We start from the raw sequence: 23,854 nt of genomic DNA, 5'->3' as shown, positions 1-23,854 counted from the left end.
CTTTTTAAAGGATGCCTTTTTGCCTCTCACTGCTTCTTTTACTTTATTTAGCCACTATGGCTCTTTTTCTTGGTTCTCTTACTATGTTTTTGAATTTAGGGTATACATTTAAGTTGAGCCTCTGCTATGGTGTCTTTAAAAAGTTTCCATGCAGCTTGCAGGGATTTTACGTTTGGTGCTTTGTCTTTCAATTTCTGTTTAACTAACCTCCTGATTTTTGTGTAGTTCCCCTTTTTGAAAGTAAATGCTACAGTGTTGGGGCGCTGTGATGTTGTCCCCATCACTAGGATGTTAGATTTAATTATATTATGGTCACTATTACCAAGCGGTCCAGCTATATTCACTTCTTGGACCTGATCCTGTGCTCCACTTAGGACTAAATCAACAATTGCCTCTCATCTTGTGGGTTCCAGGACTAGCTGCTCCAAGCAGCAGTCATTTAAGGTGTCAAGAAACTTTATCTCTGCATCCTGTACTGAGGTGACATATACCCAGTCAATGTGGCGATAGCTGAAATCCCCCATTCTTATTGATTTTTTTTATTTTAATAGCCTCTCTAATCTCCCTGAGCATTTTACAGTCACTATCACCATCCTGGTCAGGTGGTCGGTAATATATCCCTAACGCTATATTCTTATTATTCAAGCATGGAATTACTATTCATAGAGATTCTATGGTACACTTTGGTTCATTTAAGATTTTTACTTCATTTGATTCTATGCTTTCTTTCACATCTAGTATCACTCCCCCACCAGTACGACCTGTTCTGTCCTTCCAATATATTTTGTACCCTGGTATCACTGTGTCCCACTGATTATCCTCATTCCACCAAGTTTCTATGATGCCTATATCAATATCCTCATTTAATATGAGGCACTCTAGTTCACCCATTTTATTATTTAGACTTCTAGCATTGGTATATAAGCACTTTAAAAACTTGTCACTTTTTAGCTGTCTTCCATTACATGATGTAATTTAATTAGACTTTTTTCATTTGACTGATTGTCATCAGATCCTACCTGTATTTTATCATATTCCATCCTCTCCTCCTTAATAGGACATAGAACAGTGGTTCTCAAACTTTTGTACTGGTGACCCCTTTCACATAGCAAGCCTCTGAGTGTGACCCTCTCCCCCAAATACATTCAAAACACTTTTTTATATATTTAACATTGTTATAAATGCTGGAGGCAAAGTGGGGTTTAGGGTGGAGGCTGACAGCTTGCAACTCCCCATGTAATAACCTTGCGACCCTCTGAGGGGTCCCGACCCCCAACTTGAGAACCACTGACATAGAGAATCTCCATTAATAGAGCCTCCCCAAGGGATGTCCCTATCCGGACCATGTGTGACTCCGTTTACATTGTTTATATGTACGTATATGGTTTGTTCCTGCTATACTAAAGAAAAGCATACCTGGATTTGAAAGGAAAGATGTTTCCTTAGTGGTATAGCCAACAATTCCGATTTTTTCTGAACCAACATGTAGTATTTTATAGGGCTGAAAATATCCAGCGATACTGGATGCTACTGATCTGCTTGCCTGAATGTTTGCACTTAGAATTGAAAAATTAACATTTTTAAGTAGCGGATCCAATAATCCATCCAGACCATTGTCAAACTCATGGTTCCCCAAAGCCTATGAAAAACAAAAATGACAATTATTAGACATCCCCAAATAACCACTATAAGTGCTCTCTCAGAAATTACATACTGGGCATTTCTAGTATAGACACTCTCTCGTTGACTCTGGTACTCCAACGGAGTGAGAGGGGCAGGCGGAGTCCAACGGGGCGCGTCAGCAGTCGACTCACCGCAGTGAAGACACCGCGGTGAGTAGATCTAAGTATGTCAACTTCAGCTATGTTATTCACGAGCCGAAATTGCGTAATTTAGATCGATCCCCCCAGTGTAGCCCAGACCAAATACAAAATTAAAATGCAAATACAGCACACTGCTGTGTTAAATGTAAACTACTAAAAAATAAAGGGAAAGTTTAAAAAAAGATTTAAGAAGGCAAGGAAACCGCTGCTGTGCTTGTTTCATTTAAATTAAGATGTTTAAAAACAGCATATTTTTTTCTGCATAGTAAAGTTTCAAAGCTATCTTAAGTCAAGGGTCACTTGTAAACTTTTGAAAGAACCACCATAGCGTTTTGTTCAGAGTTAGGAACATTTCAGAGTTACCAACAACCTCCATTCCCCAAGTGTTCTTAACTCTGAGGTTCTACTGTAGCAGCATTACCTCCCCTACCTTGTCTCGCCAACATGCAGTGACCAGGCTTTCGGCTCAAGGCAAATTTAAAAATGTTATTAAGATGATGTTAAGAAAAAGTGAACGGTAGGGAGTTTAAGCATATAAGTTCCTGTATTACTTCACCTTTTGGCGCAGGTTCACAACACCCTTCATTGCTTCACCAGGCCAACCGCAGGGCGCAGCTGGGAGCTCTGCCCCTGTCTCCCAGGGCCCCCTGAGCACCAGCCACTGCCCAACCTGCGCATCTGGCGAAGCGCTGCGACGGCGCAAGCCGAACACACGGAACCCATTTCCCTGCAGCTACACCACCACCCTGCGCCCTTCCCTTGCACCAGCCCCCTGCATCCTGCCTCTCCAGCCGCCCCCCAGCCGCCCCGACCACGCACCACCTATGCACACACACCTCTCCTCCCGTAGCCCCCAAGCTGCACTACAGCCGCCGCCCGTGCCTGACCCCCCGCGAGCTGAGAGGCGCCTGCGCCTTACCATAGCGTCGTAGCCCAGGAGGTTCATGAAGCGGACCACTTCCCGCCCCTTGAAGTAGCTGAACCACACGGTGCCCTGGTACTGGTCGCCGGCGTCGAGGAGCAGCACGTTGGGGTGGGTGGCTCGGATCTCCTGGATCTTGGCGTATCTCCGCGCCACCCCGCCATAGCAATCCAGGGGGCGGCCGCGAGTGCGGCTCTGGCACTTGCCGGAGTCGCTGCTGGTCTGCTCCACGCGCGCGTGGACGTCGTTGGTGTGGAGGAGCGTGAGCTGGAAGGCGGCCCGGGCGGCGTGCGCCAGGCAGAGCAGCGCGGCCAGCCCCAGCCAGGGGCTGAGCGTCCCGCGCGGCCTCCCCATGCCTGCCCCGCGCGCAGCTGCTGCAGCTCAAAGCGGGGCCCCACGCGGCTGGCAGCTCCCAGGAAGATCCATGGCAGGGGGTGGGAGGGTTTGACGGCTCCCCCACCCTCCCCACAGGGCTTGCGTGTGGGCGGTTAATCTAATCCTTGTGTTCCTGCAGCTGCCGAAGTGAGGGCCGGGGTGGGAGAGATACAAGGATGTCCCGCGAGCGCCCTATCCCAGATAAAGTTACACACGCTGGTCCTTCCCCTGCCTGGCTCGGAACGGGGCGAGTCCGGGCGGCTGAGATATTGCGTGTTCTGCACGCCCTGCCTCGCCTCGCCTTGCCCTGCCGCCGCAGGAGGCCGGGCTAGGCAATAGTGTAGTCCTGTCAACAGGACGTGGTTATGGCGCCAGGGCGGTTTGGCCCGCAGAGTGTTTGAGCTGGAGATCACCGGCTGTTTGCAAGAACTGTATTGGCCCGCTGTTCCTCCCAGAACACCTCTAATCCCCATCCACTTTGTCAACATGTTTAACTTGTAACCACGTGGGCAAGAGTTTTCACTGGAGCTGCATCGGTTTGCCTAAATCCCTCATGAAAATACAGCCACAGCTCGGGTGGGGATGGACTGCTCCTCAGCAATCCCCTGAGAGGAAAACTCCACCAGGCACCGTCCCGTTCTCACAAGAAGCCTCAGTGATCTTTAATGTGCAGGAAGAGCACGCAAGACCTGTTTTAAGGTATTTTCCACCAATCACTCCATAATACTTGGGCTGTCAGTCCCAGGGGCTGGGGGCTCCAGTTGTGAGCCCCACAGGGCTGACAGCTTGAGATAGTGGAGGAGCTGGTAGCTGGCAGGGGGCTCCAACTGTCAGTGCCCCACAATGTCTAACACAGGTAAGTCAGTGGAAGGTGAGGACAAGCACCTCTGACAGAAAGAGCATAGTGTGGACATGAAACACTGCTTTAATTACTGCTCTGACTGTACATCCCTTTAAGTTGACTTAATTTTGTAGTGTAGGGCAAGTCTGTCCACTTCATAATTGCTTAAAATGAAGGTGTCATTTCAACCTTAAATTGTGTCACCAGTCTATTTAATTATAGCTTTAGTGATCTTATTGTAGTTTCAGTAGATTTCACATAATGATTTAAAAATAAGACCTTTCTATTTTGTGGTTGAATGCTAAATTTATAGCTGAGGATTGAGTATATATAGTGAGGTAGAAAACAACAGAGGGTTTGAAATGAGAAACAACTTTAAAGGATAGATTTAAATTGCAAGTGACAGCTGCGATGAAAATTATAATAAAACTTCCTCGTAGTTGGTGGATGTAGTTCCACATGTTTTATATTTATTACAGTACCAAATTACCAGAGAGGAAAGAGACTATTTGATAGCTTTTGTGTAAGTGCTGTAACTATTGTATGTCCAAGCATTTCTTCACACTATCTGATTTTGCAAGTTGTTTCCTTGCTTTATCTCCACATCACTCTTGAAAACAAACAATTGTAACTTTGGAAAAAATGATACTTTATCACAGAGTTGGGTAAGGCTGTATCAATTGCTGTCTTTTTCTTTTTGGGATGATGTCAGGCCTTTGTCTCCTTGGAATCTGAAGTTGCTGAGATGGAATTTGAACTGAGTTTGGGCTATGTTCCCTTCCCCCCTCCACTCCCATCTTACTGAAAAGTAAATTAAGTTTCTTATTCTCTGCACTATTATGTCCTGTGCGTGGTTTTTGAACATTGACTGAAGTATCCATCCATGTTGGAATTTAGATGATGGAGATTTCTACAGGCATGAAAGAATCCTGCTATAAAGTGAAGTGACCTGTGACTACCAGAACAGTATGAAAAGCTATCTAATTTCATCTACTTCTCGGCTATTAGGGTGTCTCTTTTCCTCAGGCCTGGTCTTCACTACAAAGTTAGGTTGATGTATGTCACCTTTCATCAACCTGTTTGTGCCTCTCTCTACACTGAAAATTGTCTCTGACAGATGTAAATGCCCTGTAATGGTGATGCAGTAAAACCACCTCCACCTCCCATGGTGCGGAGCCATGGTCGACCCACCAAGGTCAATGTAGTTTCAGTGAAGACACTGTGCAACCTTTGTTGATCCTAACAGTCCACCAGCAGCTGTCTCAAAATGCCCCATTCCCTGAGACAGTGATCACAATTCTGATCACAATTGTGAACTCCACTGCCCAGGGCTCACAGAGATCACAAGCCATACACCTCTTAAAAGCCACCACATATATTTGAAATGCCTTTTCCTGGTTTCTCAGCTTGCCAAGCATACCTACCGGCACTCCCTGTCAAATAAAATAAAAATATTAAATGAATCAAACTGTACCAGAGAATCTTTCTGGATAGAAATTCCTTGCTTAAACATTCAGAGTATAGAAGTAGGAAATTTACTACTGTGCTTAATGTGCATAAGCCTTGTCAAGTAGTGTCAGGCTAAGTACTGTTAGGCCTCAAACTTCCAGAAGTTGTAAGAAGCGAGTATAGTAGAATCCTGCAAGCATAAGCATAATCTATCTAGGAAGCTTTATAGATTAAGAAGGAAATTGTAAAGCTTGATACAGACTTGTGGTTACTATGCTCTGCAACCAGACACTTCTTTAAGCTGATTTAGGGTTTTTTAAGTCTAGCAAATTGACCACAACTAGCTGCATACAGGAGAGATGAGCTGGGCACCGGTGCACAGTTCATAAGTTCAAAACAACCACAAATGCCACCCTGGAATATTTGGCCACCTTGATTGGTTGACTTGTTTTGAAGCACGGCCAGCAAATATCATATAAATAAGATGCAGAGGCGCAAGTGTGTGTGTGTGTTGTTGACCTAAAAGAGATCGCTCTTTGTCAGGCTCACATACACCCCCTGAACCAAAGGGAGTTGCGCTTCACTGCAAGTGAAGTGCCTGGCCAGTGCAGGAAATGGCCAACTGAAAGGTAACGTTTCTTTGGACAAAAGCAGGGCGAGGCATGAATTAAAACGGTCTGGTAATGCTCGAGCTGGTTAATCTTAAATCTGTATTAATACTATAGGTTTAATCAATATATAGTAACTGTATATGTTTTGTGCCTTGCTGGAAACAGGTACAGCGTTGGTAAAGTTAGTAATTTATAAATCATAGTAGTTGTGCAAGCCGCTGTGCCTGTCTTCAGTATAAGTTACCATCAAGTTATCATAAAAGTCAATAAAAGTTTATAAATTGATTAGATAAAGTTATAAATGGGTTAAGGCTACTAAAATTAAAGTCATTAGGCACATTGTCATTAGGCACATTCTGTCTGTGTTGCCTTTATAGTCGTAAGTCATTAAAAGCCTTTCTTGAGGAATAATTAGTTGTTAGTTTCTCTTTTGCGGACACTACTCAACCTCATTACATCTGTGTTGGGTGGTGGGAAGTAGCGAACACCCAGAGCCCCCCTAAGGCTCTGATGGGTGCCTCCTCCTTCCATTACTCTCCACAACTACCAACCACCCTACCAGGATGGTGATGGTGACTGTGAAATGCTCAGGGAGATTAGAGAGGCTACAAAGGCAGAAAACAATATAGTGGAGGATTTTACCTATCTTCATATTGACTGGGTACATGTCACCTAAGGAAAGGATAGGTGACGGCTTTGTAGAGCAGCTTGTCCTGGAACTTCAGGGGAGAGGCAATTCTTGATTTAGTCCTTAGTGGTCCAAGAGGTGAATATAGCTGAGCCACTCCTTAATAGAAACTATAAAGTAATTAAATTTAATATGGGGGTGGGGGAGAGATGCCAAAGAAATGCTATTGTCATGGGTTTAACATCAAAAAGGGGAACTACACATAAATGAGGAAGTTAGTTAAACAGAAATTAAAAGGAACAGTCACAAGGGCGGAATGCTTGTAAACTGCATGGAGACTATTATAAAAACTACATAGGAGGTGTTCAAACTAAATGTATACCTCAAATAAAAGAAAAACAGTAAGAGGAACGAAAAATAAAGGAGGGGGGGAGGAAATGCTACCGTGGCTAACAGGGGCGGCTCTAGGAATTTGGCCACCCCAAGCAGGGCGGCATGCCGCAGGGGGCGCGCTGCCGGTCCCGCGGCTCCGGGGGACCTCTTGCAGATGTGCCTGCGGAGGGTGCGCTGGGAGGGCGGCAGGTGGCTCCAGCGGACCTACCGCAGTCATGCCTGTGGGAGGTCCTCCCGAGCCGCGGGACCAGCAAACCCTCCGCAGTCATGCCTGCGGGAGGTCCGCTGGTCCCGCAGCTCCGGTGGACCTCCCGCAGGCATGACTGTGGAAGGTCCGCCGGAGCCGCCTGCCACCCTGCCGGCAAAATGCCGCCCCAAGCGCGCGCTTGGTGCACTGGGGTCTGGAGCCGGCCCTGGTGGCTAAACAGCAGAATAAAAGAGGGTGACAGATGCAAAAAAGCATCCTTTAAAAAATTGGAAGTTAAATCCTTGTGAGGAAAATAGAAAGGAGCATAAACTCAGGCAAATCAAATGTAAATAATAAAGCAGGCCAAGAAAGAATTTGAAGCGCAACTAGCTAAAGATATAAAAACTAACGCCAAAAAAAAGTGTATATCAGAAGCAGGAAGCCTGCAGAACAGTCAGTGGGGCTGCTGGCCAACTGAGGTGCTAAAGGGGCACTCAGAGAATATGGAGCCATTGTGGAAAAGCTAAACGAATTCCTTGTATTGATTCCCATGACTGAGCCATTCTTTTTAGGTGACAGATCTGAGGAACTGTCCAAGATTGAGATGTCAATTGAAGAAGTTTTGGAACAAATTGATGCATTAAACAGTAATAAGTCACAAGTACCAAATGGCATTTGCCCAAAAGTTCTGAAGGAACTCAAATATGAAATTGCAACACTACTAACTGGTATATAACCTGTCACTTAAATCAACCTCTGTACCAGATGACTGGAGGATAGTTAAGATAATAATGATTTTTTTAAAGGCTCCAAAGATGATCTTGACAATTACAGACCAGTAAGCCTAACTTCAGTACTAGGCAAATCGGTTCAAACTGTAGTAAAGAACAGAATTATCAGACACACAGATAAATGTGATATGCGGGAAAAGAGTCCACACAGCTTTTCTAAAGGAAAATCATACCTCACCAATCTGTTAAGGGTATCATCAAGCATGTGGACAAAGGAAATCCAGTCTATATAGTGTACTTGGTCTTCCAGAAAGCCTTTGACTACTGCACGTGTGCATAATTAATGAGCCATGCACATTTTTATTTTTTTGCGCAGAAAAAAGCTTCTGCCAAAATGTTGCTGCAGTTCTGCCTTTTGCCCACCAGAGGGCACTGTGGCGATAGAACACAGCAGCAGCTCCCGGCCAGTGAGGGAAGAGAAAGAGCCTGCCTTCTTCCTAGTGCCTGTCAGGCAAGGTCAGGAGACAGGGGCTATGGGGAGACAGATGGCATCCGGTGCTGGGGGCGGAGGGTCAGACGGGGGCTCATAATGGCTAGTGGGGGAGGACAGACTGAGGCAGGGGCTGAATGGGAGTGGAGGCACAGGGCCACAGGGGAGAGGGAGGTGCAGGGCCACATGGTGATGGAGGAGGGGGTACAGAACTACATAGGAACTGGGGAGTTGCTGAGGGGGGCACAGAGAAACATGGGGATGGAGGAGGGGGTGCAGGGACACATGGGGATGGGGGGAGTGGGTGTCTGAGTGGGGGTGGAGAGACACATGGACTGAAGGTGCAAGTGAACAGGGGCAAATGTGTCTCACTGAATGGGAGAGGCTAGGGGTCAGCCAGGGTCTGCATTGGGGAAGCTCCCTAACAATCCCTCCCTGCCCCCCACAACCCATTCCATATTTTCCCCAACAACCCTCCAAGTTCACACCCAGGTTCCTTTCCAGCAATTTACTTCCCTCTCCCTCAGCTCCTCCATTACCCCTGACTCCCCCAAGCCTTTGCACTGCTTCTGAGGGGTATGGGAAATACAGTTCTGTACTGTAGTTTAAATGAATGATTACTCAGAGTTCTGTTTTAATATGCCTAGTAAGGAATCTATTCATCAAAAAACATCTCCTGAAGCTTTCTGGTTGTCTGTAATGTTACAGAGATACTTGCTGACAGGTATTTTGAAATAAATGACTAAAAATAATTGAAACTGGTGTGATTATATTGTGTTATTTTGACAAAAAAATGCAGAATTTTTAAATATTGTGCACAGCATTTTTAATTTTTTCGCACAGAATTCCCCCAGAAGTAACCATTGGTTTATATAATGGCGTTATGATATTTTTTGTCTCTTTTTCGTATACCTTTCCTAATGGTTCCTAATACTGTTAGCTTTTTTAACTGCTGCTTCATATTGAACAGATGTTTTCAGAGAACTATCGATGATGACTCCAAGATCTTTCAGGAGTGGTAACAGCTAATTTAGACCTCATTGTTTTTGTATATATAGTTGGGATTATTTTTTCAAGTGTGCATTACTTTACATTTATCAACATTGAATTTCATCTGCCACGTTGTCCAGTTACCCAATTTAATCAGATCCCTTCACCGTCAGTCTTGTACTTAACTATCTTGAGTAACTTTGCCACCTTAGTGTTCACCCCCTTTTCCAGATCATTTATGAAAATGTTCAACAGCACAGGTCCCAGTACATGTCCTTGGGTGACCCCACTATTTATCTCCCTCCATTGTGAAAACAGACCATTTATTCCTAACCTTTGTTTCCTATCTCTAACCAGTTACTGATCCATGAAAGGACCTTCCCTCTTATGCCATGACTGCTTAGTTTGCTTAAGAGTATTTGGTGAGCAATTTGGTTGCCTCATCTCAAAAAAGATACTTTGGAATTGGAAAAGATACAGAGAAGGGCAACAAAAATGATTAGGTATGCACCAGCTTCCATATGAGGAGAGATTAAAAAAAGACTGGGACTGTTCAGCGTAGAAAAAAGACAACTAAGGAGGGATATGATAGGGGGCTATAAAATCATGGATGGTAAGGAGAAAGTGAATAAGGAAGTATTATTTACTCCTTCACATAACACAAGAACAAGGGATCACCCAATGAAATTATTAGAGAGCAAGTTTAAAACAAACAAAAGGCAGTACTTCTTCACACAATGTACAATCAACCTGTGGAACTCGTTGCCAGGGACTGTGGTGAAGATAAAAATTATAACTGGGTTCAGTATAACTAAGGATAAGATTATGTCATGGAAGTCACGGATTCTGTGACTTTCAGAGTCCTCCATAACATTTTCCGCTTCAGCCCCACGGTGGTCTGCTGGAGCTGTCAGCCAGCAGGGACTCTGGAGCTCCTAGCTGCTGTGGGCAGTTCCCAGCAGCTGGCCCCAGAGCTTTGAGCCACTGTGGGTGGCGGGGGGACCCCATGCTGTAAGCCGCTACAGGTGGCAGGTGCTGCATCCCCTTCCATAGCGGGGCTTGGGCTTTCATCCCCCCATTCCCTAGGCCTTCAGTCCTCCTCCCATCAACGCCATTTTGTTACAGTTATTTTTAGTAAAAGTCAGGGACAGGGCACAGGCTTCCATGAATTTTTGTTTATTTCCCGTGATCTCTCTCTGATGTTCACTAAAGATAATCGTGGCGAAATCTAACCTTAAGTATAACTGAATCTTCATGTTTTAAAAAAACCCCAAAAACAAACAAACAATAGAATATTTCAACAATTTATATGATGAAATATCAGTAATAGTGCATATTATTATGTACTACTACTGCACTATTAAATAATGTAAAAATGTTATAAAAATAAAAACAAATTAAAACTAAAAACAAAGTTTGAAATTCTGAAATAATCTTCTAAAATTTCCCAAAATGAAATTTTTTCCTTGGGAATTTTTGCCAAAATTGGTACTTTTCAAAATGTTTTTATTGACAAAAATAGCACATTTTACTGGAAAAATGTTTTGATGAAAAATTTCCAGCCAGTTCTAATGGACATATTAATCCCTGATTTGCTATATTCAAACTAATGTCTGCTTGTCAAGGTAAGGTATTGTGTTTACATAATATATAAATTATTCACTTTAATATGTGAAAGAGCAAAAGAGTTTTATAGTACTAAAAAAAAAGCTTCCAAATCAGTTTATACATGCTAATACTGACCATTTTGAATGCCTGGTCTCACCATGGAAATGCTAATAACCTGGCACTGACACTGCTTTAACAACACTGCATACAAGATAAACTCTTGTATGCAGTGTTGTTTAAGCCGTGTTAGTCCCAGGATATTAGCATTTCCATTGTTTTCTGACCTTTTAGAAATAATTATTAGCTAATCTATGTACTTGTGCAATCCCAGTCACTATGGTATTTTTCTCAAGTATATGAAAATAGAACTCAGAGTAATAGTTTCACTCTTTCTGTCTTCTGAGCCTGTAAGAGAAATAGCTTGATTAGTTTATAAATTGGTGTGTGTGAAGAACAGACTGAAGGAATGTCACGGAGTATCATTTTTCATTTAGTTCCGAACATGGTGAGATTATGGGCCATTCCTGTCTTCTGACAGCAAGTTCTGTGGCCTTGGTCCAGCTCCTGTGATCAGAAGCCTCCTCATATTGACTGACAGTTTCATCATTCCGGTGGGGTATCACTACCATGGAAGGGCATAATCACCGCAGTGATTTTTTCAAGTAGTTAGGGACAGCCTCAGGGTGTGTTTTTAATATATGGCCAGACAGCCCCTGAACTGGACTCTGTATTAATTGGGGTGCCAGTGCAGTGAATGGAGCACTGAGGTGATATGTACACAGTGTCTTGTGCTGCTAAGCAGATGGGCTGCTGCATTTTGTACCAGTTGGAGCTTTTTTGAGGATGTGCAGCTTCACTCCTAGATATGAATGGCAATAATCCAATCCAGAGGTCATGAATGACTGGGGCCATGATCTGTGTTTGATACTATGGGGCACAAACTTCTGGCCGTGTGTGTGTGTGTGCACTTTGCCACAATAGCTATTGGAACATTCAGTGGCACTGAGGAGTCCAGAAGGAACTTGGACTTGCCAATTGATTTAACTGGTTGAGGGCAGATGATCTCAATAAAGGAGGAGGCAAGTTCTTCAAAATGCTTGATTAAAAGACTATTATTTTCTTAATAGTAAATAATTAAGAATCAGCTATATAATAAGTTTCCAGGACTGATCCTGGTCTGTGTGTCACTCTGAAGCCGAGAATGTCTGTTGAGTCAGTGTGAAATGATAGAAGCATCTGGAAGCATGGTTGACAGCTCTTCTGTTAAGACTATCACCAGGTTGAATCATCACTGGGATTCCTGATCTGTTATTCTCCCCCTCCCCCGACTTTTTTAAATTACACACACACAACTTTACAAAATACACCTGGACAACAACATGTGCTTTCAGCAACTAGTAGAAAATAATTACCTTGGATGGTCATAGTAAATTAATTTTAAGGATATCTTTAAAGTGAGCACATACTATGTAAGACGTTCACAAAGTTCACAGCAGTAAGACAATTTAAAAAAAGATTAAAGTAGATAAATGAAGACATTACTATAATTAGTTGTTTACCAGAGAAGTGAACCACATCAAACAAGCAAGCATGTGCAGTTCGTTGTCACTTTTGCCAGGGAACTGCCCTAACTCAAGCTTTCTTTATAGTGGCCTGCCCTCATGCTATTTTTGGCAACATGTTTATATTGAAATAAGGAAATACAAGACCTGTGCAAAACAGTAAAGAACATCAGGTCAGCTTGAATAAATCTGAATTACCATACCAAGCCATATTATCATTTTTGCTTTGTACTTACAGTTAGGTACAAATTACATTTCATTAGTTCAGTCATGAAAAATGTTTCGAGTGCACATGCTGAAAATTAAATGCAGATTTTTTCAGATGTCAGTCTTAATGGTACTTCTGTTGTCTCTTTCTTCTCCTTCAGTTTATCTCCACTTATCTCTGTTCTGCCTCTTTTAGTTTCTTTCTTTCTAGTCTGCTTATCCTGTCCCTTTCAGTCCTAGTTTCAGAATCTGTCACTGTGGCGTGCCACACCACCTGTTTTTTTTCTTGGCAGCTCTGGTCAATTCCACAATGTTGGTTGCTCCTACTACTGGTTGTGCATCTTCTGATTGTTTTCGGAAAGGTGTCAAAGCATGTGACATACTGAATATGAATGCCATAGATTCTCAATCGTGGCTAAAGAGAGATTTATCTAAATGGCAAGGCTCTGCTGTTAGCCATTGTCTTTTTTCCTTCCTGAAACCCCTCCTCTCTTCTGGACTGAGGTTCATTCTACCTGGAATTACTGTATTACTCTCTTTTCATGAAAAAAGCCTCTATAATTTAATGGAAAATGATACCTTTTTTGTGTTCCATGTTGTATGAAATATTCATTGGGTCAGAAAGAATGTGAGCCTGACTCGATAGCCCAGTAGTAGGACACTCTGCTGGGAGATCAAGGTTCCAATCCCTGGTCCCATGAATTTTTAAGTGTTTTATAAACAGTGGAACAACTTAATTATCATGGGGTGTGTCTCCTCTCCCACCATCTCCCTACAGAAACAGTATAGATTCTGTCAGTTAGACTCAGGACTCACAGTTTGTCAGACCACTCTGTTTTATTAACACAGCACTCTGCTAATAACACCCAGATAATGTGAGCACCATGCAAGACACAAACTATCTTATTTATTCAGATAAAAGGGCGAGAACTTAACAAGATAATAAAGGAAGCAGGATCTAACAAGCTTACCTGGGCTAGACATGCATATCTTATTTCCTTACTAACTATTACCGATCTTCTGTTAATGTTTCGCCATTAGCACCATTGTTCTTTTCCTGACACCTTTATTTCAACATTTCTTATTTCTGCTTAAAGGTACATACAACATTCCTTTAATCCATTCTTATTTTTATAATATAATTCATTCTACTTTCACAGTCCCTCCTTTTGGTCAAGCTTACGCAATGACCAACAATTACTAGGTTGCACAAATCAATCATTCTTTATTTCTTCATCAGTGATATTTAAAATCATCATATTAGCACTCTGGTTTGGGGCAGCTATCTGTGTGGCATGTCTTACACTGTTTTGGATGCAACAGGAGATTAACTGAAAACATACAAAAATTATTAGGATTCCAAACAGGATAGCTAGGGCTTCCTGAAACAACCAGTTTCCTATGCCAGAGAAATTGAACAGGTTACTTAGCCACTTCCATAAAGAACTCGGCTCTTCATGGGGAACATATGCGATTTGTTCTAAGTGGCTAGTGCAATTTATTACCTTATTGGTGTTGTCAGGTATATAGACACAACATTCTTTTCCAATGAGAGCACAGGTCCCTCCTTTGGCCGCCAGCACTATGTTCAATGCCTGACAGTTTTGGAGGGCCATCTGTTGGATTGCTCCTGTTTCTTTGGCCAAGGCTTTTAAACTTTCTTCGGTTTCATTTGCCATTATTTTAACTACTGCTTGTAACCTCAGGAGACTTTTTGCATGGTGTATTACTCCCCCCAAGTGGGATAAAGGAACGGCCAATAGCCTCTTCCCAGGTGTCATTGCTGTTTCATATTGTGTTAAACAGACGAGGTCCTCCAGTGAGGTCTGGGGAATTGAGTGGGATAGCCGGGACAGGAATGCCAGTTTGAGAGTGGGCTGGGATGTGGCTGCAGACCCAGCATATAGAAATATTAGGGGTCTGAGCTATTCACACTTGCCGCTGGATAAAAGAATTGTCATTGTGGACTCCCAAGACCTTAAGACACCAGCAGCCGAGGAACAGGCGCCACCAGAGGCGCACATTGGAGGCAGGACCCTTCTGGTTCTGACAACCTCAACTGAGGGAACCTCAGTCACGGTTTTCCATCCACCAGGCAGCAGGTGCTAGGCTCGCTACTGCTTCTTCTTGGACCTTGCTTTAGGTCGTCATCTGCTTCTGGCAACCCTTATGAGAACGTAGGTTGTAAGGTATTGCAGGCTGTTCCTCTACGTCTTCTTCTGGAATCAAAATTGACTCTGCATGGTCCTGAGGTGATGATTGATTCGCTGGGGGTGGTGCATTCTTATACTGCAAAGCATGTATCCACGCTGCGATGTCAGACAGTTTAACAGCTGCCTGGGTAGTAAGCAGTACCCGATGATTTTTTGATGTTCTTTAAGTCTCTTTACTTCTTCCTTGACTCTGGCTATAACAATGGCCTTCCCACCTTATCTTTTCCTGATGCATACGTTCCTCATTCACACAAACAGATTGAGAATACAAACAGTAATATTTTATATCGAGCAAAAAGGCATTGCAAATTAAACCTTGCTAAGTTTTACAATTAATAACAAAGACAATTTACACTGAGACCCAGGCCTTCAATGTTTCTCTAATTTACTTAACATAGACACAATAGAGAATCCTGTCTCTTACTAACTAAATCTTAAAACAAAGAGAGCGGGCCCAATTTGTAATGCATATGGGAAAACAGAATCCTATAGTCCCAGAGGGTCATTTCTTTCTGCTATTCAAAAAAGGTGGCTAGCAGGATGAAATCAAATCATACATTAATTCTTATGGGACATTATAAAATCCTGCTCCTACATATCCCCCTTTTGACACTAAGATTATTAATCGCCAGTGTCACTTCTTATTTAGTCCACGTAATAGAAAATACTGGGAGGTGATTTGGGCCTATGGCTCTAGCTTTGCATACATTTGTTTTATCCAACAGCACATTTCAATTAAACACAAACAATTTAAAACCAAAAACAATTAGAGGTAGTATTATTAGCATGCCAGCAGTTGTGGGAGACTATTCAGAAAATATGTTATACCAATGGTAAGCTGTTATGTCTTTCTGCAGTGGCAATTTTTAACATGTCCCCATTTGCGTGTATAATATGAATGGTTCCGTTTTTCACATTGTTTTTTTTAGGAACTGTTACCTTTTTACCTTTTAACAGATGATTGGTAACTGTTTGCCATTTAATGCCAAGACTGATAGAGAACTTAGCTAAATCAGTGGTTACAGTAAGCTGAGACTTTTTTTTTGTGGCAAATAGTAAATGTGATTATTGGTAAACACAGTACTTACATTACATTTACATTTGTCTTCTGGTGGGTTGCTAACACTTTTATTCTTTTAAAACACATTTCCCCAAGAATTAACACATACACATAGCCCATTATACAGTACTTTGGTTTTATTATTTATTTTATTCCACATACAGGATTCTAGTGAAATGTTTTTACTACAGGGCTTTGAAACAACAGGCATGGATAAGCATACCCACTTTTGAAGAGTCCACTTGGTACAACCTCTGGTGCCCAATAGCTTCCTTCCCTCCCCAGCCCACTGGCTCGAGGTCCGGGGTAGCCAGAAGGATTCCAGGTGCAATCTGGGGAGTGGGCTAACTTTTCATATCTTTGCTTCCAGAGCCTGTTGGTGTGTGATTTTAACAACAATTTTTTCACTTAACAAATTTGGTCTCACCGTACTGGAGACATACTGCATTCATTTATATTGATAGGTATCAAACAATGATCTTTTCCTTTGTTTTAACAAATGCATCAAAACCTTAATATTTTCTGATATTACCCAAAACATCTTATGTTTTAAATATCTGCATTTCAGTACATTCCATAGCTATTGCAGTATGTTTTTTTACTTTCATTTGTTTTTTTGTATTAGGTTGTTCTATAGTTGGTATTAGCTTTTTCTGATTTTTGGAAAGACAAAAATAACATTTTTCTACCCCTTTTGGGGTGGCATTGATTATTGCTTAAAAGATTCCTTTCTTTTACAAATACCCTTGCTGACTGCAGGCAAAACAGAGGAATTACCCCCATATTTTTCTGTGTTTTTTGTTCTAAAGGCAGGCCAAATTTTAATGGCTTTTATTTTTTAAGGGTTATGGGGAAATTATCCCACTGTTTAGTTATTAAATCCATGAGGTGGTGTACCTCAGTTTTTCCTCTTATATAGCAGAACAAGTTTGTAATGTTTTTCCTACTGTGTTAAGCTTTAAGTTTATTCACAGGTAATAGCTGAGAAGCATCATTACCATATTACCTTAAAGGATTTTTCCAAAAATCATAGACACTATACATTGTTACAGGGGTACTTATTAACATTACATTTATTTCAGTGTTTAATATTAACAATAACATTAGTGTCAAATTTATTAAAGGTATCATGTTATACCAGGCCTTTTATGTAGGCAATTTGTTTGCTGACCAGGTATTTCCTTTATTTGCAGCTTCTTTTGTGCTGGCAGTTTTCACCTTCCTTTATCAGTTAGGTAATTTGCATCAACACAGGCTTGGCTTTTGGATTCAAAGCCATCAGCAGAGCTCAGAGACTCTGGGCTTGGCTACACTTACAAGTTACAGCGCTGGTCATGCAGCTGTGTAGGGCCAGCGCTGGAGTGTGGCCACACTGACAGCTACCAGCGCTGCAGTGTGGCCACACTTGCAGCATTTCCAGCGCTGTATTGAGAGGTGCATTGTGGGCAGCTATCCCACAGAGCACCTCGTCCCATTTTGGTGCTGAGTATTGTGGGAAGGGGAAGGAAGTGTGTGGCTCATTCCGCTTCCTGTGCCAACGCCCCGTGGTGCATCGCTTCACATCCCAGCATTCACAGTCTTTCCGGCCACGTTTGGCGCCATTGTGAGTCTCTTTCTGTTTTACTCTCTGTCTGTGAATCGCGATTTCTGTTGGAAATGGAGCCCGAGCTGCTGAGGACTGTGATGATGAGTGTCGTCAGCACAACACGTTTGGCAGTTGAGCTATTCCTTCAGCTCCAAAGTGACAGTGAGGAGTCCGACGATGATATCGATGATATCGAGTCGCCTGCCGCGTGTGACACTACAGTGCTTGTGGCATTCACGGAAATGCTCAGCACCATTGAACGCCGCTTTTGGGCTCGGAAAACAAGCACTGAGTGGTGGGATCACATTGTCATGGAAGTCTGGGATGACGAGCAGTAGCTGCAGAACTTTCGTATGAGAAAAGCCACTTTCATGGGACTGTGTGCTGAGCTCGCCCCCACCCCTGCGGCGCAAGGACACAAGATTGAGAGCTGCCCTGACGGTGGAAAAGCGGGTGGCTATTGCAATCTGGAAGCTGGCAACTCCAGACAGCCAGCGGTCGGTCGGGAACCAGTTTGGAGTGGGAAAGTCGACCGTTGGAATCGTGTTGATGCAAGTTTGCAGGGCCATTAATCGCATCCTGCTTAGAAGGACCGTGACTCTGGGGAACGTGCAGGACATTGTGGATGGCTTTGCACAAATGGGTTTCCCTAACTGTGGAGGGGCGATAGATGGGACGCATATTCCTATTCTGGCACCCCCCCACCTAGCATCAGAGTACGTTAATCGGAAGGGGTATTTCTCTATGGTTCTCCAGGCGCTTGTGGATCACCGTGGGCGTTTCATTGACATTTACACAGGCTGGCCTGGAAAGGTGCATGATGCACGCATCTTTCGGAACAGTGGCCTGTTCAGGAAGATGCAGGCAGGGACTTATTTCCCAGACAGGAAGATCACAGTAGGGGACGTCGAAATGCCCATTGTGATCCTTGGAGACCCTGCTTACCCGTTACTACCTTGGCTCATGAAACCCTATACAGGGAAGCTTGACAGGAGCAAGGACCGGTTCAACTACAGGCTGATCCGGTGCCGAATGACTGTGGAGTGTGCTTTTGGGCGTTTAAAAGCCCGCTGGCGGTCCTTGTATGGGAAGCTAGACTTGGGGGAAAGCAGCATCCCCGTGGTTATATCCGCATGCTGTAACCTCCATAATATTTGTGAAGGGAAGGGTGAAACATTCAGTCAGGCATGGACCAGTGAGGTTCAAGTCCTAGAGGCTGAATTTGCACAGCCAGAGAGCAGGGCTATTAGAGAAGCCCAGCACAGGGCTACAAGGATTAGGGATGCCTTGAGGGAAGAATTTGAGGCTGAAAGCCAACAGTAATGTTTGCTGCCTTGCATGGGAGTGAAGTGCAGTGGTTACACTGTTAGGATTCTATTATCCCTAACATGATTTTCAGTGACTGTTTCTTTACTGGGATAAGGTATCTTTCACTATCTGCAATAATAAAGACTGTTTTCAAAGCCAAGATTTATTTTATTGAATAGAAAAATACTTCATTGACAGACACACAACATTTCAGGAACTTAGGGCAGGGGGGTGGGTGGGTGAACTGTACAGTCACAAGTTTGCATATGTCCTGTCTGCAGTGCTGTGCAATGGCTGCTGCACTTCAGGGTGCATATACTGCATGGTGATGGGGGTTGAGTGCAGAGGGTAAGGGTCGTAGTTCTCAGGGCTGGTTGGTGAACGTACAGGTGTTGGAGGCAGCTGGTGGTGGTAAGAACCTGGATGCTGGGGAAGGGGGTTTGGAGCTAACATTGGGGCAGAAGAGAATAAAATTTGGGACAGGGGGGGCTGTGGGGCAGCACGGGACTGCTCAGCCTGCATAGCTACGAGTGCCTGGAGAGAGTCCGCTTGGCGCGCCAGGATGCCTAGCAGCTGGTCTGTGCTTTTCCTCTTTGCCACAGCGTTTCTCTGGCGGATCCTGCTTTCCCTTTCTTTCCACTCCTGCAGCTGTTTACTCTCTCGAGCAGAGTGAGCAATAACTGTTTTCAGCATGTCTTCCCTGGTTTTTCGAGGCTTTTTCCTCAGATTCTGTAGTCTCTGTGCTGTGGTAGATCTGGGCAGTCCAGCAGTCAAGGTCACTTCTTGAAGACAAAAATGGCAACATTTAACAGGGTAGCATTGTTAATTATCTCATCCAAACAGTAATTCCCACACACTGAAGGAGTTTTCAGTGTTCACTTTAGCATTCTTTTCCCATACCAAATAAGACCACACATAACACAACAGGAGACAGGAAATGGTGAGTAAGGGGTACTGAGATTGCTTCAGGGCTGTGCAGAGGTTTCTGTGCGTTGGGGACAGCAAACAGCTGCATGGGGGATCTGCACTAAACAGTCTCCCAACATTTTCCACAGGAGTTACTCCTGGAAGATATCTCCCTGCTGCGGGTCACTAGGGAAGAGCGGGAAGGTCTTCTACAGCAATGCGGATTCCGCCCTGGCCCCTATGCAGCTTGCCTGTGTTCAGCAACGGTCCCCCCACCCCTCGCGGCACAGTGGCGCGGACGCGTTAGCCTGACTGGGACAAAGACCACAGTGGCTCTCCCTATAAACCTGCGCAGGCACATTGCCCACGCTCTGGCTGAAACTTTTGAGGAGATTACTGCAGCCGATTACCGCGACGTGATAGACCACATCAATGCGCTATTCCACATCTAGGCAGGCATGAATGCAGCCCTAACCCCGCCTCCTCTCCCGAAACATTTCCACCCTGAAAATAAAAGACGCTTACCGGTAATTCGCTCCTCTGTTTGTCCTTCAGCAACTGCTGGCTGCTGCGATTGGCTTCCTTCCTCCTGGCTTGAGAAGAGCTCCTGGCTGCATGCCTCCAGGGACTCTGGGGTGTCTTCCCCCATCCCAGTAGCTTCACTCGCGGTTTCCACCCCCCCGCCGCCGCCTCCTCCTCCTCCTCCTCCTCCTGCTCCTCCTGTCCCCCACCCTGCTCAGAAGTGTCCATCGTGGTCCTCGGATTGGCAGTGGGGTCACCCCCAAGTATCGCGTCCATCTCCCTGTAAAAACGGCAGGTCGTGGGGGCAGCGCCAGATCGGCGATTCCCCTCGCGGGCTTTGTAATAGGCACTCCACAGCTCCTTTACTTTCACCCTGCATTGCAGCGCGTCCCGATCATGGCCCCTATCCAGCATGGACCTTGATACCTGCTCAAAGATATCATAATTCCTACGGCTGGAGCGCAGCTGGGACTGCACAGCTTCCTCCCCCCAAACACTAATGAGGTCCAGCAACTCGCCATTGCTCCATGCTGGGGCTCGTTTGCCGCGTGGAGGCATGGTCACCTGGAAAGATTACCTGATTGCACTCCACACCTGGCTGCAGCAAACAGGAAGGGGATTTTTAAAATTCCCGGGGCACTTAAAGGGCGGGTCACCTGAGGCCAGAGCAGTAGAGTGCATACTGATGAGCAGAGTGGCTGAACAGGAATTCTGGGATATCTCCTTATTCCCTGGAGGCCAATTAAAGCGCTGGTGAGTGTCCACACCTGATGAGCAGCGCTGGATCACCAGCGCTGCATTCCTTACAGCCAGCGCTGCAGCCAGGGAGTTGCAAGTGTGGACGGAGAATAATTGCAGCGCTGGAAAGCCTCCACCAGCGCTGCAACTTGTAAGTGTAGCCAAGCCCTCTGTCTTAAAAGGGACACAATCAACTTCCACCAGAGTTTTGATTTCTTTTCACTTTCAACTCCTGCTTACAAAACACACAGAGATCTGAAAAAGAAAAAACAGTCTATTGCGGCTCTTTTTGGAGCCCTAATAGGATTTTAATTCAGTAGCATGTTTCATTTGCATTTCTTTTACCCCTTTCTACAATATACACTGCACATGTCCTAGGGAAAATGCACATTTCTTCTATACTATAACTTTATCCTATTCTATACTATACTATACTATAACCATAGGCGGCAGGTTTGTATAATTTTTGGTGGGGCCCAAAATGGTGGTGCCCCCCCGCTCCCGCCCTGTAAGCCGATATAAAATGAAGCTACAACGCGTCAGTGCCACAAGATTACAAGGGTCAATTAAAAGTGGAAAGTCAGAAGCAGCACTTGCCTACTTCAATATACAGTATTATATTTTGTTGCACTTGTTGTGATGAAGTGGGAATGTTAATATTTTCTCTGAACACTGTGTGGGTGCCTCAGTTTCCCCTGCAAGATGCCAACTGAAGGTGTTGGGGACAAAGAGATCAGGTGGCCTCCTTGTCTGGAAGAGACACAGAGGCCAGAGGAGGGAGTGTCAGTTTGGAGCTGGCTGGGGAAATGGGGAGAGACCCAGAACTTGGTTCTGGGCTCCCCACCCCCTAAGATAGACCTGACAGAGGGGTTCTGTTTTCTGTACCAACAAGCTCTGTTTAAACTGTGTTCCCGTCATCTCATAGACTCATAGACTTTAAGGTCAGAAGGGACCATTATGATCATCTAGTCTGACCTCCTGCACAATACAGCCCACAGAATCTTACCCACCCACTCCTGTAACAAACCTCTAACCTATGTCTTAGTTATTGAAGTCCTCAAATCGTGGTTTAAAGACCTCAAGGTGCAGAGAATCCTCCAGCAAGTGACCAGTGCCCCACGCTGCAGAGGAAGGCAACAAACCTCCAGGACCTCTGCCAATCTGCCCTGGAAGAAAATTCCTTCCCGACCCCAAATATGGTGATCAGTTAAACCCTGAGCATGTGGGCAAGACTCACCAGCCAGCACCCAAGAAAGAATTCTCTGTAGTAACTCAGATCTCATCCCAGACCATTGGGCATATTTACCTGCAAACCTTCTGTTTTACTGTCTGGCTGAGAGTCACATCTGACTGCGGAGTTGGGGTGCAGGGACCTCTGGTTGCCCCAGGACCCGCCTGGGCAGACTCGCTGTGGAAAGTGCATGATGTGGAAGGGCAAGCTGAATGCTCTGAGGTCAGACCCAGGAAGGTGTAAGCTTCTTGCCCTGGAGACAGTATGCTCCGAGAGAGGAGGCTCCCCCAGAGTCCTGACTGGCTTTGTATGGAGTTGTTCCAAAGCATCACAGCATCCCCTTCCACACCATGCACTTCCCAGAAGTCCGCAAAGGCACTGACACTCCCTCCTCTGGCCTTTGTCTCTTTTCCAGGCATTAGGAGGCCACCCGATCTCTCTGTTTTCCAACACCTTCAGTTGGCACCTTGCAGGGGAAACTGATTTGGGAGAAATGAAGTAAAAGCTGCCCAAATGGAGCTTGAATTTTGAGGTGTTCAAATCTGGAAGGCAGGTGCTGGGGGTGGGAGAGGGCTGTGGGCTCCATGGGGGAGCATGGCAGCAACTGTGTGGAGCTGCACGGAGCCAGACACGCTGGTCTGAGTGGCACAGTAAGCAGTTTGGGGGTTGGAGAAGGGGTAGGGGGTTCCGGGGGACAGTCAAGGGACAAGGAGCAGGGGGGGTTGGATGGGGCAGAGGTTCGGAGGGGCAGTCAGGGGACAGGCAGCAATTGGATAGGCATGGGAGTCCAGGAGGTTTATCAGGGGACAGGGGTCTGGGGAGGGGTCCGCGGCTGGGATTTAAAGGGCTCAGGGCTCCCCGTGGCTGCCAGCAGCCCAGAGCCCTTTGAATCCCAGCCCCTGGCCGCTGATTGCCCCCTCCCCAGACCCCTGCCCCAATTGCCCCTCAGGACCCCCACCCCCTATCTAAGCACCATTGGTCCTTGTCCCCCGAGACAACTGTCACAGTTGCTGCCATGCTCCCCCATGGAGCCCATAGCCCTCTCCCACCCCCAGCACCTGCCTTCCAGATTTGAACACCTCAAAATTCAGGAGTGCTCAAGCTCTGTTTGGGCAGCTTTTACTTCATCTCCCAAATCAAATATACTGATCCACTGTAACTTGCTGTAGAAAAAGTAGGATAAAATTGAGCAAGAAATGCTTATGGTCTCGGGATTATTGGTGGGGCCTGGGCTCCACGGGCCCATAGAACTCGCCGCCTATGACTATAACTATACTAAAACATTATCCATATCAATTTTTACATAAGGTGTAACTGTTTCTTTTGTTCTTACAGAGTTTTCATGTACCCTTATCAAAGTGACAGTCTGATTACACAGAGCCATTTTAAGGCTCAGTGTTTTTAACATTGCTTCTTTTTGTTTTGTGCACCTTACCTCTGCTGTTGTTTCAGAGGGGCACTGTTAATTTTTTAT

General features: G+C 44.8%; 1 protein-coding gene across 4 annotated transcripts in view; it reads right to left on the bottom strand.

Moving 5' to 3' along the window:
- The window catches only part of NT5E (5'-nucleotidase ecto), a 50,947-nt gene extending 47,583 nt beyond the window's left edge, over positions 1-3,364 (bottom strand). For 2 of the 4 annotated variants that reach the window (XM_045010760.1, XM_045010762.1), the window contains exons 1-2: positions 2,743-3,362; positions 1,417-1,639 (exon numbers count right to left, since the gene is read on the bottom strand). In XM_045010760.1, the coding sequence (XP_044866695.1) occupies positions 1,417-1,639; positions 2,743-3,099 (580 nt within the window). In that variant the 5' untranslated portion in view covers positions 3,100-3,362. Of the gene's footprint in view, positions 1-1,416; positions 1,640-2,379; positions 2,501-2,742 lie in introns of those variants that run through there. The other 2 variants (XM_045010759.1, XM_045010761.1) reach the window with 2 other exon arrangements.
- Between the last annotated feature and the right edge of the window lie 20,490 nt (positions 3,365-23,854).

This window comes from Mauremys mutica, chromosome 3, assembly GCF_020497125.1.
Source record: "Mauremys mutica isolate MM-2020 ecotype Southern chromosome 3, ASM2049712v1, whole genome shotgun sequence".
Taxonomy (NCBI): domain Eukaryota; kingdom Metazoa; phylum Chordata; order Testudines; family Geoemydidae; genus Mauremys; species Mauremys mutica.
This window is presented reverse-complemented; position numbering and strand designations above follow the sequence as displayed.